The sequence below is a fragment of the Bidens hawaiensis genome, unplaced genomic scaffold (genome assembly GCF_021521415.1).
Source record: "Bidens hawaiensis isolate Kalapana, Puna unplaced genomic scaffold, B.hawaiensis_p1.1 tig00043662_1, whole genome shotgun sequence".
In the NCBI taxonomy this organism is placed as follows: domain Eukaryota; kingdom Viridiplantae; phylum Streptophyta; class Magnoliopsida; order Asterales; family Asteraceae; genus Bidens; species Bidens hawaiensis.
This window is the reverse complement of record NW_027497750.1, coordinates 119,765-138,968: the sequence shown is the minus strand read 5'-3', so window position 1 is coordinate 138,968 and position 19,204 is coordinate 119,765. Positions and strand designations below refer to the sequence as shown.

Below are 19,204 nucleotides of genomic sequence, written 5' to 3'. Positions count from 1 at the left end.
TGATAGATACTATGCAACAACTACAAAAGACGCCTTCGACATGTAATATAATAATACCTCCTCCATAAAAGATTCTTGGCAATCTTCTCTTCCTCCGACCACCATTGTTCAAAACACAACCTTATCTTGGCTCCAATGCCAGCCCGCCCGCCTAACACATAAAATGGACATTTCAGATAATGGGTTCGGGGAGAAAAAATAAAATAAAACAGGCTAGGTTGATGGATTATACAATAAGTAGAGTAGAAATACCTTTAATCGATATCATCCATATTTTCATCATTTGGGTGCGAGGAACTACCAATGTCGAGAGTCAACCCTTGACTTTGCAAGCCACCCGATTGATAATTGCCTGTCACAATTTTTTTTTATCAGAGTATTGTATAAAACAGAAAATGAAAGTTGGTTTTATAATAAAAAACTATTTTAATATTCATGACAAACCAAAACAGATATGCTAACCATTGGTTCTTAAAAACGGAATGTTGCAAATGACAGGCTCAAATGGCATTGACCGGTTAGCATATAAACCGAGAGGTCGGATCTCCCACGGGGAAACTCTGGAAGGAAGCACATCACTGGATGATAAGGCATCCCATTTAACCTGCAAGATTTTAAAAATTAAGATTACATACAGCATTTATCATGTTCTATCACAAAGATACTTCTTTTAAGAACTCTTAGAAAATCATATAAAGATAAAATAAAAAAAACTATGAATGGACCCTCAACAATTGAAGAAACATGTTTATTAAAACAATGAATTACCTCAAGACATCTCCAGTCAGAACTTGGCCACTTGACAGGATCACTGTCTCCCCTTGAAGTTATGGTCCCTGAAAATCTGATAATGTGTTCAGGGTCATCTCCATTACAAAGCATTTCACAACGCATCCCGGGCACATAATTCATTTCAAGTGCTTCCATGACAATATTGTAAGGAACCATAAAAGGAGAAGTGCACATCCTGCAAGCAGTAAATCCACATACAGATTTAATAATAATACTTGCATTTCACTTAAAAAGCAAAGAAGGTAATTAATTACCTAGGATGGTAAAGTACAGTGAAGTTGCATCCTGTCGTCATGGCCACAGAGGCTTCAAGTAGAACGCCACGTCGCATATTTAATCCGGATAAATCTGTAAACTCTGTCTGTATACTAACCGGCACCGCTCGTTTAACGCCTATGTAAAATTCACCCTGGTGTCTGTCACAACAAAATAAACAGTTTGTAATAACAAAAACTATTCTTTTTATAAAAACACAAGGAAATGAAAGAAAGAAAGAAAGAAAGAAAGAAAGAAAGAATATATGCTTACAGTCCTTTCATGAAGATGCAAGTGTCGCCTGCTTTAAGCTTTTTCCCCCTCATAAACTCCTTCCAACCTGTCACTAACAAGTGCCTCTTTGGATTGCCTGCATTTACGTTTGATGTCAAAAGTCCCGAACCATCTCTTATTACTTAAAAAAAACCACAAAATTTAGTAGCATTACACAAAAAACGCTTTTCATTCTAATGAAACTTTATAATATCAAAAAGGCAGGCAGTACCACGAAAAACATGTTCGAATGCCCATCTTGCCCCGTGTAGATCCTTCGCCAGCAAACGTTGGGATGCACGCTCCTGACTCGCATCCTGCACAGATTACATTAGTTAAAACATATGACTTGTAATAGTTAAAGTAAGGAAACGTGAGATACCAAAAGTGGAAATGCTTTTGCAACATCCGCTTTGGGTAAGCCGCATCCCCCAAGTCCACTTGTGTCTGAAGCAGTAACAATCTTTCGGAAACAATTCGAAGGATTTTTTACAGGAACACTTCTAACGCATCCTGATACCCCTTCACCTTCCCTCTAGAAAATAATCCATACAGTATTAGATAATCAATCCGACAATATAAAACTAACAAATAAAAAATAAACGCCCTTACAATTTGAAGCAAGACAAACTTAGCAAACACCTCATCGGTATCAGGGTTTGCCTGCAAAAAATACAACTGAAAATAAGAAGACTGCCAAAGATATACAAGATTAAAGCACCTAAAAGTTAAACAAAAGTCAAATACAATGCATTGGTCAAAGTCAAAGCATACCTTTAACGTAACATCAACAACCTTGAAAAGAACTTTCGTCGGTAACCCATACGTTAGCAGAGTTGGATCATCCCTGTCCTCAACAAATGCATTCACCTAGCAGGTTATAATGACAACAAGCTTAGTCAATAAGAAATTTAAAATCAAGTTTCAGAGAAATTAAAATCCGTAAGTAATAATTAATTTTTTTAACCAACTAGTAAAACATGTACACAACTACATATCAGTGGCAGATTCAGAAAACTACATTAAAACTGAGCCAGGTAAAAAAAATGGGACGAGTCAAAAAGATTAGCATATGATAGATAATATAACATAACCGTCTACTATAATAAGTGTTAAAGATGTATTCGAGTTTTCTTTTCCAAGAAAAACCTGTAACTCCTTATAGAACTATACTAATAAAAAAAATTACAAACATTAACAAAAAAGTTATTGTAACAATTTCAATAATTATTTCAAATTAGTTAAACAAACAAATAAACAAAAATAAAAATTAAAAAATGAAAAAATTATGGAGTTATTTTAATATATTAAAGTGTATTAAATGTTACCGAACAATAAGATTAATTAATCAATTTAACTACCATGCAGATGAACAAATAAAAACAAACCTGCTCGATGTGACCCTGCGGGAAGTAGAATACCCGGTCACCTTTCTGAGGAATTTTAACAGAAAGGCCAGCACATTCATGCCATAGTTGCTCATAAAGATCAGCATCAACTAAAACTAAAACCGAAAATAGCAAATGAATTATTTATTTCTGTGTTTATTAGGAGAGAAGAAAATAAGATGATAATAAAATTTTAATAAAGTTGTGGTTGTAGACGGGAAAAATCCAAGACTATTAATTTCTGTGTTTATGGTGTGAGAAAAAGATAACGGAAACAAAAATTATTATCATAAAAAGAAGATATTTCATAGTTATTTCGGGATCAATATACATGGCTTCAGAGTTACGCATTAATAAAAACATGGATTTAACTTCAGACACATTAAATGTATGAACACCCCGATTACTTCAACAAATTCACTTTGAGAACTCAATTCATTATGAATTAAAATGTCCTTTTTGGATCAAAACTGGTTACAGATTTTCATAGAAATGTCCTTTTTGGTTACAGATGTTTATAGAAATATGTAAACAATCTGAATAAAATTTTTCATCAGATCAATTAAAAAAAAAAAAAAGATTCTTGAGATCTTAAAACCTAGAACCATAACAAGAACAAAACTAATCAAACAAAAACACAAAGGACCAATGTGTCTCCTAAAAGCATCAAACCAACAAATTTAATCTAAGCCCCAAAAATACACTACACCATATCAAGATATTAGCAAAATGAATATAAGATAATCAAAAAAATGTCGATAAGAAAAAACGATTCACCTATGTTTTGACTTGAAGAACCCATCTTTCTTTCTGATCTTAGGAAAATGAAAAGCACTAATAATATGAACTGGTAGACTAAAACAAACACTTGCTATTCCCCTTTTCTACCACTATACGCCTTATATAGCCAACTCTTTACAATGAAGTTAAGTTATTATGTAGGGGAGGGTTCCAGGCAGATAGTGCCTCAAATCACGGACTAGATTTCCAAAATGATCATGCTTTACACATTAGTATAAAATCACATATTTACCACATTCAATTACTCAAATCCAAAAGGTTGATAACATCTTTTAACTTTAACATTACATCCATACCTCTTTTACACACGCATATATGTGCGTGTGTATATGGGAGGGTTCAAGGCAAAACACAGTTTTTTGCGAGAACATGAAACATAAAATAAATGATTTACTTTTTCAATTTTCATTTGTTAAATATATAATGAAATTATTGATATAAAGACAAAGTTAAAAATGCTCTTATTAATTTTAGATTAGAGTAATATGATGTGCGATTTTGTAAAATGTAAAAAAGGTTTTAAACTAATGGTATAAAGCATGTATCATTTTGGAAATGAAAAGCGTAATTTGAGGCACCATCAACGATATATTATATATTTATATTACGCGACATTATTTTCTTAATTGATGTAAAAACATGTGCTATTCAGTAAACTCAAGTACATAACAGACTAAATACATATATTCACGGTAATACACTATGTTAGAATTTTCATAATTAACTTAAAGCATGTATTCATTGGATGTAGTGTATTCACATGTGAGTACAATTAAACACGGGTATATTACTTAAATCACTAGTGTATTCACCCGTGAATACACCACATATATACCATAGTGTATTCACGTGTAAATAGGCTATTAGAAGCTGTATTTATTGCTGATACTCTATTAAAAATATTACTTAACATTGAATACTTTTATTGACAGGTGAAATGGTGAATACACTAATGAAAAACATGTGTTTTCACGTTAATTACGAAATAGCCATGGCGTAATGAAATATTCATGTAGTGGTTCTCAATTTTCAAGTGGTTTTTCGAATTTTTAGTAGTTCTTATTTCTATGCATTATACTTTCCTCTAAATAACCTTTTCTTTAAAACAGAGAGCATTATTATACTTCTGTAACGAGTTTATGTATTCTCAATTTTATCAGAAGGTGGAGTTAGGCTAAAAAGGCTAGGAAGCAACCATTAGATAGTGCTCAAATCACGCTTTTCATTTCTAAAATGATACATGCTTCACAGTATTAGTTTAAAAACTTTTATTCACATGTTTACCAAATTCATATTACTCAAATCCAAAACTTATAACATCTTTTAACTTCGTCATTACATCAGAAACCCTTTAAACACACAAATGTGAGCATTAGAGAGGGTTTAAGAAAAACACAGTTTTTTGCAAGAACATGCATCACAAAATAAATGATTTAGTTTTTCTATTTTCATTTATATATAATGGGGTTATTGATATAAAGACAAAGTTGAAAAAAAAAATACTCTTAATTTTAGATTTAGAGTAATATGATGAGGAATTTTGTGAAAACGTGAACAAAGATTCTAAACTAATGGTGTAAAGCATGTATCCTTTTGGAAACGAAATGCACAATTTGAGGCACTAGCCGATAGGAACAAAGGATGGTACACGGTGTTAGTTTATTACACGTCCAGTTAATACAAGTATATACCAGAGTATATACATATATTAACGATAATACATTATGTTATTATCTCATAACTAATATGAAGCATGTATTTAATCGGATATGGTGTATTCACCCATGAGTACAAGTAAACAATGGTGACTACAATATTAAAATCCCTGTGAATACACTATGTATATACTATAGTGTATTGATGTGTTAATATGTTATCAGCATTGAATACATTTATTAGCTGGTGAGTGCTTTCGTGTTAATAACGAAATTACCATGGCAAAATGAAATCATGGTTTTTCAAATATTTAGTGGTTCTTAATTTTGTGCATTATACTTTCAAAAAATACCCTCTTTTTTTAAATATAAAGCAATATCATACTCTTATTAAAGAAATTCTAATTCTCAATTTTATCACAGGGTGGATTTTAGGCTAGGAAAAAAACCAGGGTGTGACACGTGTCACGGGGGTAATGGTAAATGGGTAAAAAAACATTCTAGGCATAAAATCACGTTTAGTGTGCAGTTGTAGAACAGCATGTGTAAATTGGCACTCAGGTAAAACACCATACGTAAATTCCCTGTTGTAAAACGCCATGTGTAAAGTGTAAAACACCATATGTAAATAAACGCCCAACTGCAGAACACGTGTAATTTGAGGCCCAGATGTATAACACCATGAATAAATTGACAGCTTAGTTGTAAAACGTCATATGTAAATTGGCACCCAAATGTAAAACACCAATTAAAAATCCTAACGGCTCAGAACAACATTTAAGTGTTAATTACTAAATCACCATGTTCAAACAAACCCAGTTCAAGAAATTTTAATAAAAACGCATTTTTTTGAAAATATAGCATGCTCATACTAGAAGAAGCTCGATTTTATGTTGTGATTTAAAAGTTTTTTAACTGGTAAAAAAACAATGGCATATAAAAAAGTTATTAACGTTTAAAAAATTGGTGAAAGTAGATAAAAAATCATCTCCCCCATTCATTCTCTTTAATCAATGGTTTTGGATCCTTCCTAGCCTTTTTAGGATTTTGTGTCTTTTTACCACCCAAACCTCATTCTACGCATATAATGTACACATCATCATCATCATACTCAGTATATCCCACCAATAGGAAAGCTATGGTAGGTTCTGAGGAGGGTAAGATGTAGACAGCCTTACCTCTACCCCATAGGAATAGAGAGGTTGCTTCTGGTGAGACCCCGGCTCGATAGTAGTTTTGCATCAAGCCTTGGGCATAAGGCACATAACACTCAACCATCAGGACACAAGCCGATTGGTGCATGTGCCCTTGTCTTTCGGCTATCAACGCCACCACATGAAGCCTGATTAACCTTCCGCCACTTGTAACGTTATTTTCACGAGATTAGTAAAATAACGTCAAAATTAGTGCAATTTCACTTTTGTCCACCCGAGGGTTCACACATTTATATATATATTATATATTATATGCATATAATATACACAGAAATGATATACTATAGAATGTACATCTAGAGTTGGGTTCTAGTAAGAATGCTATTCATTTAAGATCCAAGAATACGTTGAGAACTGCGAGTGCCGCACAATGAACTTGTATCTTTGCTTTAAGTGTGATACATTAGGCAGGTATAGCCCACTATTTCATTAATTCATTAATATTAATGGACTATGTTCAGGTGCTTTATGCGATTCTCAACATATGTTGGGTTATGAAAAGAGTGCGCCCCTATGTATGTAGATATAGTGTATTCACTTGCGACTACACTATAGTTTTTAATATTGTATTTACAAGACAAGTATGCTTGAATTCACTATAGCTTCCAAAATGTACTTACTATATAGCATTGCGTAAAATAAATATTCACCTAGCAGATGTGATAGATAAAATGTGGTTCTCATTTGAACCCGATACTATTATATACATACGGGCAAATAAGCATACACCGAAATATATATATAAAGAAGCAGTAGTTAGTTAATAGTTTCTTACATTAGACAGGCAGGCAGAGGAATAGAATAGGATCCAGTTGTAGTTGATTCCGGGCGGCACCATGGTGTGTTACGATACCTGTGAAATGCAATTAGTGAAAAAGCACTCATGATTGTATTGTATTGTACTGTAATAATGAATCAAATGACTAGACTGATGATTTCAATTTTAACAACAAGTATATATACATAAAGAATAATTAAATCTGTCGATTCGAAAAGGAAATCATCATGTATTCGTTGTTTGTTTACCTTGTGGTTGTGAGTGAAGTGACAATGACAATGATTGATTTCCGCCACTTTCTAACCATTTCTTGTTTCAGAATTGGAGGTCAAACGAACAACAACTTAGTTAGGCTTCTGTTCTGAGCTTTCAATTTTAAAACAAGTTTCTACTTCAAACCTAAATTAAAATGAATAAAATACACATCTTTTATATTCAACAACTCTATTATGTTTTTTCCTTCAACTCCAACTCCAACTCCAACTCCAACTCAAGTAAGTTTTCTTGTTAAATTTAGTCACGTGTCTTGCACATGAGCATAGTTTTATAAATTTATCAGAATAATTAAAATAAAAACATAAACATATTTAAAAATAAATACTCTCCCTCTCCCACACCTAGTATCCGTTAGTACCCGATTAGATTTTTTATAAACAAAAATATATAATAATATAATATGTTATATACCCAGAATAGTTAATCCTAAATTTTTATACCCAACAATTGAACACGGCTCACGTCATTTCAATCCAACATAAGCTAACGGCGTACAATTCTCCCTCTCCTGATCTATGATATTATGGTCGTTTTCCTTCACTTCTCTGGTAATCGCAACCCTTCAATTCTCCGGTCGACCTTTCCACGTCTCTGATTCTCCAGCAGTTCGACCTCCTCGCAGTTGCAGAGGTGTCGCCGGTATTAACAGGTTCGTGTCTTATCGTGTATACCTAGTATTAACAGGTTCGTGTTCGGGTTTGGGATACAAGTAAACAATAAGTTTTCGTGTAGTGTACAAGTATACATGTTTCGTGTTTGTGTCTTATCGTGTACGGGTATACACGATATGCCAGCCCTACCCACACCAATCTTCATCCTCATCTCTTTCACACCTACAACCATTTCTTCTTCCACCTTTCAACCACCACTCATCCGACCACCACCTCTACCACCCACCCCAAAGCCACAATCGCTTATCACCACCAACATGTGTCACCATTACCTCCACAAGTCATCAAATCCATCCCCCAAAAAAACCCCATTTTCGACTATCATTAAATCTGGCCACCCTGACCACCACCCTCACCACTGGCTAACTATGCCACCACCATAACAACGCCGGCTACGAGTTGTGGCGAATAGGAGCCACTTAGGGTTTCGATTCAAAATTAGGGTTAATATATATCAAAACCTTCAATCTCTGATTCAAGTTCTAGGTTTCGTTTTATTCAATTAACCGGTAGAAACAAAGACTTGATGGCGGAAATCGATGAAGAAATACCGACCCTCGCTTCAATTCATTGGTTGGCTTTATCTAAGGTTGTGATGCAGCGGTTGAGGTTATGATTCGAGGCTGCTTGTAGGTGGTTGATGACGGATATAGAAAGTAAGGTGTTGTTTGGTGGCTGACAATGGAGGTTGTGATGCAGCGGCTAGGGTTACGGTTTTGGGTTGGGCGACGGTGGTGGCCAGCCACATTTCCTACGTCGGCTTGTGGTGGAGTTGGGGTGGGTGGTAGAGGTGATGGCCAAAGGAGTGGTGGTTGAAAGGTGGGAGAAGAAAAGGTTGTAAGTGTAATGGAGACGAGGATGAAGATTGATGGATTGAAGAGCATATATATATATATATATATACTAGTTTGATCCTCCCGTGTTACGAGAGTTTATTTAAATTTTTGTTTTTAATCGTTTTGCTATTTTATGATGATTTATTTTATTTTTTAACGTAGTTTGTTTTAATTTAATACATATGTATTAGTTTGTTATTATATTTTTTTGCGTTTTGGTATTTTCAATTCAGATGTGTAGGTTTTTTAGATTTTTAACGAACAAAAATACACGAACACGAACATGTTGATTTTTTTAAATAAACAAACATGAACACAAATATTTGTCTAATGAAAAAGGGGACGTTGATGTAGTTGACGATGGTGGGTAGTATCGGAAGTTAACCGACGATGAAGATGATAGACCAGCAATAGAGAACATGTAAAGAAGATAAATTAAATTAGGGTTTGGGAATGAAAGTATTTACCAATAAATAAGATCTTATAACCCATTTGAGAGCTATTAGGGTTTCATAAGACCCATAACCCGTGAAAATTATTCTTTGATGATTAATGGGTTATTTCACTAATAAATGAGATGTTATAACCCGTTTAAGGGTTATCCGGGTTTGGTGAGACCCATGACCCGCAAAAATTATTGTTTGATTATGAAAGAGTTTCACAAATAAATGAGATGTTATAACTCATTTAAAGACTATCTGGGTTTGGTAAGACCCATACCCACGATTTCGGGTCAAATGCATGAGAAGCCTCCTGATGTACATAAAATTATACATTTTTTCGGCATCAAATAATCTCTAAAAACTACAATTTCTATCAAATAACATAGCATAAAAGGCTACTTGTCATAATAAAATGCAATTTCAGGTGAAACCAAGCCCCAAACGAAGAAACAAGCGAAAAGACGAAGAAAAACATAAGAAAACACAAGAAAACAAAGAAACACGCCCCCATGCTTTTGAACACCAGAAAAGACAAAAATCTACAAGAAAAGACAAAAACTGGGAACCAAAGCACGGGGTCGTGCCTCTCAACCAAGGGGCCGTGGACGTCTACCAGAAAAGACAAAATGAATTTAGCACATGTCACTAAAAAGCATGGGGGCGTGCCTACGTGGACACGGGGCCGTGCCTTTCTCTCCAGATTGCCTATAAATAGTGGCTCATGTTGCACTCATTTGGTGTGCCTTGAAAAGAATTCTATCCAGTTTTCTCTTATAAAAACACACACTAACACTCACATAGAAGATTTAGTGAAGAGTTTGAAAGCTTGTAGGTCATCACCATCAACCATCATCATCATCATTAAGAAGGAAGATTCATCTACATTTGGTTAGATTGTTCCAAGTTTAATCATGTATTTGTTATCATCATTCATCTTAATGTTTATCATCATGCTCATTATGAGCTATTTACTATCTAAATATGAAGAGGCTTTGTTTTGATAATTATACAAAACATGTGGTGTAGTCTAGTAAAGTACATGGTTATATTACAATTATCTTTTGATGAGAAATGTTTCACTATCTTAAATCACTAATTCAAAGTTGGTGGTCGTCAATTCTATTGGCAATCGTTCATGATCGATTCATGTTCTTGAAAGATAGAAATACTTTGATACATTATCGAAACAAGGATCCTTATATTGTACTTAGAAATGATGAGATATAAGTTATGATGTATTTCTCTAAGTCTTGGTAATTCGAAAATGGCTTTGCTTAGGATATCATGCTAGTTAAAGAAATCATATGTTAATGGAATGTGTAATTATAACCTACATAAATCAACCAAGGGGAGGTTGTGTGAGTAAACTACAACCTACAACCACCCGAAGTTGTTAGAATTGGTATTTGGGAAATCGAAGTCAATCCTAATCTTTCTACTTTACGAAACTACTTGCCAACTTAAATTAACATCATTGAGGTGACATGACATTAGGAAAGGGTGGACTTAAAAATGCGCATGTTACCTCCTTAGTGCCAAAGATGCTCACTTAAAGCTTAGGAGCTATCTATCATATATTGCTATGACAAGTTTACCACATGTTTGAATATTAATTATCAATGCTAAAATGGAGTGGATTCTTGATCATAGATGGTAACCTTCGCATAATTGAACAACTCGTTTAGAATCTCTCGTCTTGGTCACCTATATATTATATATATATAAGCATTTATATTTTAAAAAAAAAGCTCAAAAATTAACCCCAAAATGATTAAAACCTCCGATTAAAGTAAAATAACGATTTATCATTAGAAACATTTGTGTCCACGGATCGATACTTGGTTCTTACCAATACTATTCTACATATACGATAGGTACACTTGCCTATTTTGTGTGTGTTTAGTCTTTGTAGAAATCACATTTATAAATTTAAAACACGATCTTGTGCAAAAAGCTAAATATCCAATCCATTATATTTTACAAGCCACTCAAACAGCACGCATCAAGTTTTTGGCGCCGTTGCCGGGGACACGGTACGTTTCTAAGAACGATCCAAGTTTTAATTTAATCGTTGTCTATAATTGTATAAATTTTTAACTTCTATTTTATTTTATCTTTATTATTTTTACTAAATACTAAAATATATAATTTTACGGCTAGCCTACTTTGTACTTTTAATTACCTTACTTTACTCTAGCTTAATTAATTTAGACCTTAGTTTAGTTTAAAATAGCTTAGCATAACTCATAGTTTAACTTAGACTAATCTTAGCTAACTTTTACTTTAGTTTTCATTTTGATTTAATCCCATGTATGTCCTATACTTTTGAAACCGAGCTTGTTTCTCCAATTTCTGAACCGGAACGACTCTTTCGTCGACGAGCACGTAAACGAACAGCAGAAACAACCGAAGCAATCAAAGACGAATCAGTAGACGCCACCACATCAGGAGAAAATCATACTGAAGAAATGATGGCGGCCCAGAACAATGAGCCGAACATGAGCCAGTATGTCAAGCCAACACTCGAAGGCTACGACAACGGAGTGGCTCCACCCGAAATCATAGAAAATTTCGAAATCAAATCAAGCACCATTCATATGGTGGAAAATTCAGTTCAATTTCATGGTCTCCTCGACGAAGACCCTCTTTCTCACATATCTCGATTCTTACGAATCTGCGGAACCTTTAAAATTCAAAATTGTTCAGACGATCAAATTAAGCTTATACTCTTTCCCTTCTCTCTAAGGGGTCAAACCCTAGAATGGATAGAATCTATTTCCTCTGGTTCCATCACCACTTGGGACCAGATGGTTGAACAGTTTCTCCTCAAATATTTTTCGCCTGATAAAACTGCCAAATACCGAGCTAGCATTACCGGATTCCGGACCGATGATGATGAGTCGCTACACGTAGCATGGGAGAGATACAAAAGTATTCTGAGAAGATACCCACACCATGGACTGAGCGTATGGTTACAAGTACAAACTTTCTTTGACGCACAATCCAGTCAAAACAAACAGGCCATCGACCAAATAGCTGGTGGAGACCTGGGATCCAAATCACCTAACGAAGCATTTGAAGTCCTGGAGAAGGCTGAAAAGAAGAGTTTCGCTTACAACCCACCAAGATCTACACCTACCCATAAAGGAATACACCACGTCGATTCCAATACTCTTGTCACAGCACAGCTTGAAGCCCTTTCTGAAAAATTCGAACAACTTCAAGCCGAGCTATCAAAAACCAGACTCATCTGTGACACTTGTGGAGGAAATCATAAGATGAGTAACTGTAAACAAGTCATCATGGCCATAGAAGAAGTCGATTTCATTGCTCGACAAAACAACGCTTTCAGCAACAACTACAATCCAGGATGGAGAAACCACCCGAATTTCAACTGGAAAGACGGATGTAACACTCAACTCTTACCAGGATTCGAAAAAAGACCGATGAATCAATCCTTCCAGCCTAAACCCCAATTTCAAGATCAAAGTTCTAGTAGCCATCAAAACCTAAGCTACTCAAAAATCGAAGAAATGTTAATCCAACTCATGACGAAAACAAATGAAGCAGAGAAGAAGGCCGACTCAAGAGCTGTTGATATCAGCGGAGTATTATTAAAACATGAAGCCGATCTCAAAAGTCAACAAGCATCGCTACAAAATCTAGAAACTCAAATCGGACAAATTGCCCGACAATTGTCCGAAAGACCACTTGGCACTCTTCCAAGCAACACAATTACCAACCCGAATGCAACAGCTAACGTTGTCTCACCAACTTCAGAACCAATTACGGAAAAGGAGCCTCCTGATGAAACGCATGAAAGACTGACCCCGACAGGCACCCTACAACCCAAGGAGCCAGTCCAAACCAATGTTCCACCTATTCCATACCCTGGAAGACTGAAGCAGGAACGATTGGAAGCTCAGTACGGGAAGTTTTTAGAACTCTTCAAACAACTCCATATCAACATCCCTTTTGTTGAAGCCATCCTCAAATGCCAAAATATGCCAAGTTTCTCAAAGAAGTGCTGACAAACAAAAGGAAGCTGGAGGAACTCTCACATGTCACCCTAAGTGAAGAATGTTCAGCAGTCCTCCAAAGCAAGCTGCCAACAAAAATGATCGATCCAGGGAGCTTTACTATCCCTTGTCTCATAGGAAATTTGTCTGTTAGCAATGACCTGGTTGACCTAGGAGCTAGTATTCATTTAATGTCTTATGCGGTTTTTGCAAAACTAGGGATAGGAGAACCAAAGCCCACCCGCATGAGCATTCAATTAGCTGACCGATCTGTTAAATATCCTTGGGGCATTGTTGAAAACATTCTTGTCAAATTTGACAAATTTGTTTCCCAGTAGATTTTGTGATTTTAGACATGGAGGAAGACAAAAGTGTACCTCTGATTTTAGGAAGACCCTTTTTAGCCACCGCAAAGGCTATTATTGATGTTTGCACCGGCAAGCTCACTCTCAGGGTTAATGACAAGGCAATCACTTTTGACATAGGAAAATCTATGCAATATCCGCAACAACACGATGACACATTATACTGTGTTGACATCATAGATTCCATCGTAAGTTGCTATATGCGAGATTCCTCCATTAATACACCTTTAGAAACACAAGTCTTAGACAAAACACTCAACATACCCATTTTAGAAAACAAAATTATCAAAGATGATTATCAGGAAGCATCAGAAGTAGCATATGAGATCACTGAATGCAATGAAAAATCAAAACCATCAACCGAAGAACCACCAGCCTTAGAGTTAAAAGAACTACCAAAACATCTCGAATACGCCTTTCTAGAAAAAGACTCTCAACTCCCAGTAGTTATTTCATCTCACCTTTCTAAAGAAGAGAAAGACGAACTTCTTAAGGTTCTCAAGAACCATAAGAAGGCCATTGCATGGAAGATCCTGGATATCAAGGGCATCAGTCCCTCCTTTTGTACTCACAAAATTCTCATGGAGAAAGAATACAAACCCGTGGTCCAACATCAAAGACGTCTCAATCCCAGCATGCAAGATGTGGTGAAGAAGGAAATAATCAAACTGCTTGATGCCGGATTAATCTACCCGATCTCGGATTCACCTTGGGTAAGTCCCGTTCAAGTAGTACCCAAGAAGGGAGGAATGACGGTCGTAATGAACGAGAAGGACGAGTTGATACCAATGAGAACCATCACAGGCTGGCGAGTTTGCATTGACTACCGGAAGATTAATGACGCCACAAGAAAAGATCATTTTCCACTTCCTTTCATCGATCAAATGCTTGAGCGATTATCTGGAAAAATGTTCTACTGTTTTCTTGACGGATTTTCCGGATATTTCCAAATTCCCATTGCTCCTAAAGATCGGGAGAAAACCACCTTTACATGTCCGTATGGAACCTTCGCCTATCGAAGAATGCCATTTGGATTATGTAATGCTCCAGCCACCTTCCAACGTTGCATGGTGGCCATCTTTCATGAAATGATCGAAAACTCTATGGAAGTCTTCATGGACGACTTCTCAGTCTTTGGAGATTCCTTCGATCATTGTTTAAACAACCTCGACAAAATGTTAACCAGATGTGAAGAAGTAAATCTAGTGCTCAACTGGGAAAAATGCCACTTTATGGTAAAGGAAGGCATTGTTCTCGGCCACAAGATTTCTCAAGACGGACTAGAAGTTGATAGAGCCAAAATAAATACCAAATCCAAACTTCCACCGCCAACTTCAGTCAAAGCCATTAGAAGTTTTCTAGGTCACGCAGGTTTCTACCGCCGCTTCATAAAAGACTTCTCCAAAATTGCTAGACCTATGACCAAACTTCTGGAGAAAGACGCACCATTCGTCTTCTCTGAAGAATGTGTTGAATCATTCAATATATTAAAACACAAACTTGCCAATGTACCAATCATGACTACACCCGATTGGACCCTTCCATTCGAAATCATGTGCGATGCAAGTGACTTTGAAGTTGGAGCCGTACTCGGACAACGCAAAGAAAAACACTTTCACCCTATCTACTATGCTAGTAAAACTCTTAACAATGCACAAGAAAATTACACCACAACAGAAAAAGAGTTGTTAGTAATAGTTTTTGCTTTTGAAAAGTTTAGATCCTACCTAGTTCTTTCCAAAACCATAGTCTACACCGACCATGCCGCAATACGCTACCTCTTCAACAAGCAAGATGCCAAACCCAGACTTATCCGATGGATCCTACTACTCCAAGAATTCGACATAGAAGTCAAAGATAAAAAGGGAGAAGAGAATGTGGCCGCAGACCACCTCTCACGTTTAGAATGCCCAGCTTCAGAAGAACTTCACAAGAAAATTGTCAACGATAATTTTCCACATGAAATTCTCATGCATATTCAAGCGGTCATAGAGGAGAAAGACGAAAGTCCTTGGTATGCCGACTTCGCAAACTACCTAGCTTGTAGAATCCTAAGAAAAGGACTTACTCATCAACAGCGGAAGAAATTCTTCTACGAACTTAAGTTCTATTTCTGGGAAGATCCATACTTGTTTAGGATAGGCGCTGATCAAGTTATTCGTAGGTGTGTAGTAGGCAAGGAAGCCTTAGATATTTTCAAACACTGCCATGGAGGACCAACTGGTGGGCACCACGGTACCGCCACTACGGTCAGAGAAGTGTTTGATGCAGGATTCTTCTGGCCCACCATATACAAAGATACACATACTTTGATCCAAGCATGTGATGCTTGTCAAATAGCAGGAAACATCTCATCCAAAAATGAGATGGCTCAAAAAGGCATTCAAATTTGTGAAATCTTTGATGTATGGGGAATAGATTTCATGGGCCCATTTCCTAACTCGTTCGGAAATAAATACATCCTGGTAGCAGTCGATTACATGTCTAAATGGGTAGAAGCACAAGCTCTTCCCACTAAAGATGCTCGAGTAGTTGTAAGATTCCTGAAAAAAGTTATTTTCACGATTCGGCACTCCAAAATCCCTAATCAGTGACAAAGGTACCCACTTCTGTAACTCTCTGATGGACAAAGTCTTAGCACGATATGGGGTTTACCACCGACTGGCAACACCATATCACCCTTAGACTAGTGGGCAAGTGGAGGTCTCAAATCGAGGAAATAAAAGGATTTTAGAAAGAACTATAGGAATGAATCGCAAGAATTGGGCAGAAAAGTTAGATGACGCTTTGTGGGCCCTCAGGACGGCTTACAAAACCCCCATCAGAACGACACCCTTCAAACTCGTTTACGGGAAGGCATGTCATCTACCAGTAGAATTAAAACACAAAGCCTACTGCAGAGCAGTAAACTTTGATCTAACGTCCGCATGCATAAACCGGGAAGATCAAATTCACTAGCTCGAGGAACTGAGAACATTAGCTTATGAAAATTCCTGGTCTTATAAGGAAAAGACTAAACGCTTGCACGACGCCCATTTAAAAGGAAACAAGAAATTCCAAGCTGGCGACCGTGTACTGTTATACAACACTCGTTTACGTCTTTTCCCATGAACATTGAAATCTCGATGGACATGTCCATACATAGTTGAATAAGTTTTTGACTATGGAACAGTTGAGATCTCAAATTCAAATGGCCAAAAGTTCAAAGTAAATGGACATCGATTAAAGCCATATACCGATGGGCCATTTGGAGAAGTTCTGGAGGTATTGGCCCTCCAACTCCCTGAATAGGAAATCAAGAAAACAAGGTCTGACAAGACCTTCACAAAACTAGGCCTTGTAAATACGTAAGCATATAAAAAAAGCTAAAAAAACACGGGGGAGTGCTTCCAAAATCACGACCCCGTGCCAAAAATCGCGGACCGGAATCTTCGCTGTAAAAATCTCAGTCAGACTGGTTTGTAACAGAATTGTTAGAACAAAGACACAGGCCGTACTTCTAAAAGCATGGGGTCATGATTAGGATACTTGTTGGCTATAAAAGACACCTTGTGTCATTGCATTCCTTGCACCAACCAAAACCAAACCAATAGTCTCTAAAAAATTCAACATGCCGACTAAGATGAGTGAAGCAATCCCCGTTTCTCGACACCCGAGAAACGATGCCCGCCATGTTTCTAAAACCGAGCTTCTCTTGAAACTTCAAGAACTCGTTAAAGAACTCACCGAAATGAATCTCCTTGCTGAGATGCGCCTCGTTCAACTCACCGAATCAGTGGAAAATATGAAAATGGAACTCCGAGACATCAACGAACAACTCCAGTTTCAAGTTCTCGGTTTCACGTACTTTCCACCACCACGACCATTCGGAGGAGGAGAGCCTTTCAGGGACATCTAGGAAACCTAATTTTCTACTTTTATGTGTAAACAAGTGCATTACACACAATGTGTTAGGATTTCGGGCTTAACCCGAATATTTTCTTATTTTTAGGAAAACCGGGCTTATCCCGCATTTGTTTTAGGGCCTTTTAATTTTAATGAAAAGTAATTTTTAGGATGACTGAACTTCTAAATTATCATACTAAACATCATTCTAAGAATTCCAGCTCTCGCGTTTTGCTTAAAATTACAAGAAAATCATATGTGACAAAAAGCACGGGTCGTGCTTCCAAAAGCACGAGGCCGTGGTCACCCTAGAATCTCCAGCATGATACGCGCTGACTCCGTATAATTCTCTGACTCAGAAACATCTATACCCCTAGCAGCACGGGGCCGTGCTTCTAAAAGCACGGGGCCGTGTTCAACTTTCCAGTCTCTATATAATGCATGCATAAACTCACTATTCCATTCACACCAAACACAACATCACTGAAATAGATAGCAAGAAGGTTGAATGGAGACCAGTGAGGAAAGGCAAGCAACATGAATCTTCCTCAAATCTTCAGGAGGAGGTCATGAGGCTACAATGCATCATGAGAGACCAAGTTGAAAGCAACATTCAAACCGAAGCTCGCGTAATCGAGCTAATCAACAAAGTCAAACTACTTAGGTTCTAAAACTTCCATTTTGTGGATGGCCACCACAAAGATGTGGCTTCCAAGCTCAACTTTCTTAACTAAGAAATCGTTAAGCTCGACAAAAAGCTTTCCGAGCTCTTGGAGGCCAAACGAGCACCACCACATATTCAAGACTTGTTCGGGAATGGTGTTCGTTGAAGTCCCGACTTTGTTTCACGTTGAAGTTTCTCCCGCTAGTATTATGTGTTAGGATCTAAGATTTTTGTTGTACTTTTCATTTATACTATGTTTAATTGTGCTTTTATGTTTTATGTTTTAATGAAATTTAGGACTTTTCGGGTCGTAGGGATCTACAAGTGCCCGATCCAGACGCTTCAGAAACCGTTCCGCCATTCACCGAAAATCCGGCGACTCTACGGTTCTTTCCAGCGACGAGTTCGAAGTTGAAGAGGTAAAATAACAAACTCCGCTACACGAGTGTTGGTTATTTCGGTCGTAGCAACTGTTTTGGATGAAGATGTGACCGACAGTTTTCTGGTAACTGTTGACGGTGGTGGATGGTGGCTGTCCGGGTTTCAAGTTATAAACAAAAGATAAGTGGCTGTGATGAGAGGATGACGGCTGCTGCTATGGTGGTCGGTGATGATTGACGCCGGAGGTGAAGGAAGAGATATGGAGGCGGCGGAGGTTGGCTATTAAGGTGGTGTTTGGTCGTGGATGGGGTGGCCGGTGGTCGGAGATCGCTTTTCCGGCAAAGGACACTGGTCACCAGTGGTCGCTGTTGTGGCCGGAGGTGAGAAGAGAGGACGATGCTCGGCTACAGAGGCTGTAGTGGTGGCGGCGAAGGCCGGAAGCCGGTTTTCCGGCGAAGGCCGCGATCACCGGAATCATTTTTCCGGCCATCGAATTTTCAGGCGGCCG

At 37.2% G+C, this 19,204-nt stretch overlaps 2 protein-coding genes across 2 annotated transcripts in view; both read right to left on the bottom strand.

Annotated features, from left to right (window-relative positions):
- Positions 1–254: 254 nt before the first annotated feature.
- On the bottom strand, positions 255–3,240 carry LOC143594465 (auxin response factor 23-like). Its single transcript, XM_077073778.1, has 9 exons — positions 2,709–3,240; positions 2,095–2,190; positions 1,933–1,983; positions 1,553–1,855; positions 1,321–1,417; positions 1,047–1,208; positions 769–967; positions 463–604; positions 255–352 (listed from the first exon to the last, which is right to left on the bottom strand). The coding sequence occupies exons 5-9, from the start codon at positions 1,371–1,373 to the stop codon at positions 255–257; spliced, it is 654 nt and encodes a 217-aa protein (XP_076929893.1). The 5' UTR covers positions 1,374–1,417; positions 1,553–1,855; positions 1,933–1,983; positions 2,095–2,190; positions 2,709–3,240.
- LOC143594464 (auxin response factor 2A-like) overlaps positions 1,515–19,204 on the bottom strand; it is a 30,116-nt gene continuing 12,426 nt past the window's right edge. Inside the window, exons 2-6 of the mRNA XM_077073777.1 lie at positions 2,709–2,824; positions 2,095–2,190; positions 1,933–1,983; positions 1,703–1,855; positions 1,515–1,637 (exon numbers count right to left, since the gene is read on the bottom strand). Coding sequence (XP_076929892.1) covers positions 1,515–1,637; positions 1,703–1,855; positions 1,933–1,983; positions 2,095–2,190; positions 2,709–2,824 — 539 coding nt within the window. The remainder of the gene's footprint in view (positions 1,638–1,702; positions 1,856–1,932; positions 1,984–2,094; positions 2,191–2,708; positions 2,825–19,204) is intronic.

What these genes read in the sequence shown, in the direction of transcription:
- LOC143594465 (XM_077073778.1), bottom strand. Translation starts at nt 1,373, where the DNA reads ATGAGGGGGAAAAAGCTTAAAGCAGGCGACACTTGCATCTTCATGAAA. An exon ending in ACTGTACTTTACCATCCTAG is followed by an intron (nt 968 to 1,046) that starts GTAATTAATTAC and finishes TACTGCTTGCAG; the next exon opens with GATGTGCACTTCTCCTTTTA. An exon ending in TCCGTTTTTAAGAACCAATG is followed by an intron (nt 353 to 462) that starts GTTAGCATATCT and finishes AAATTGTGACAG; the next exon opens with GCAATTATCAATCGGGTGGC.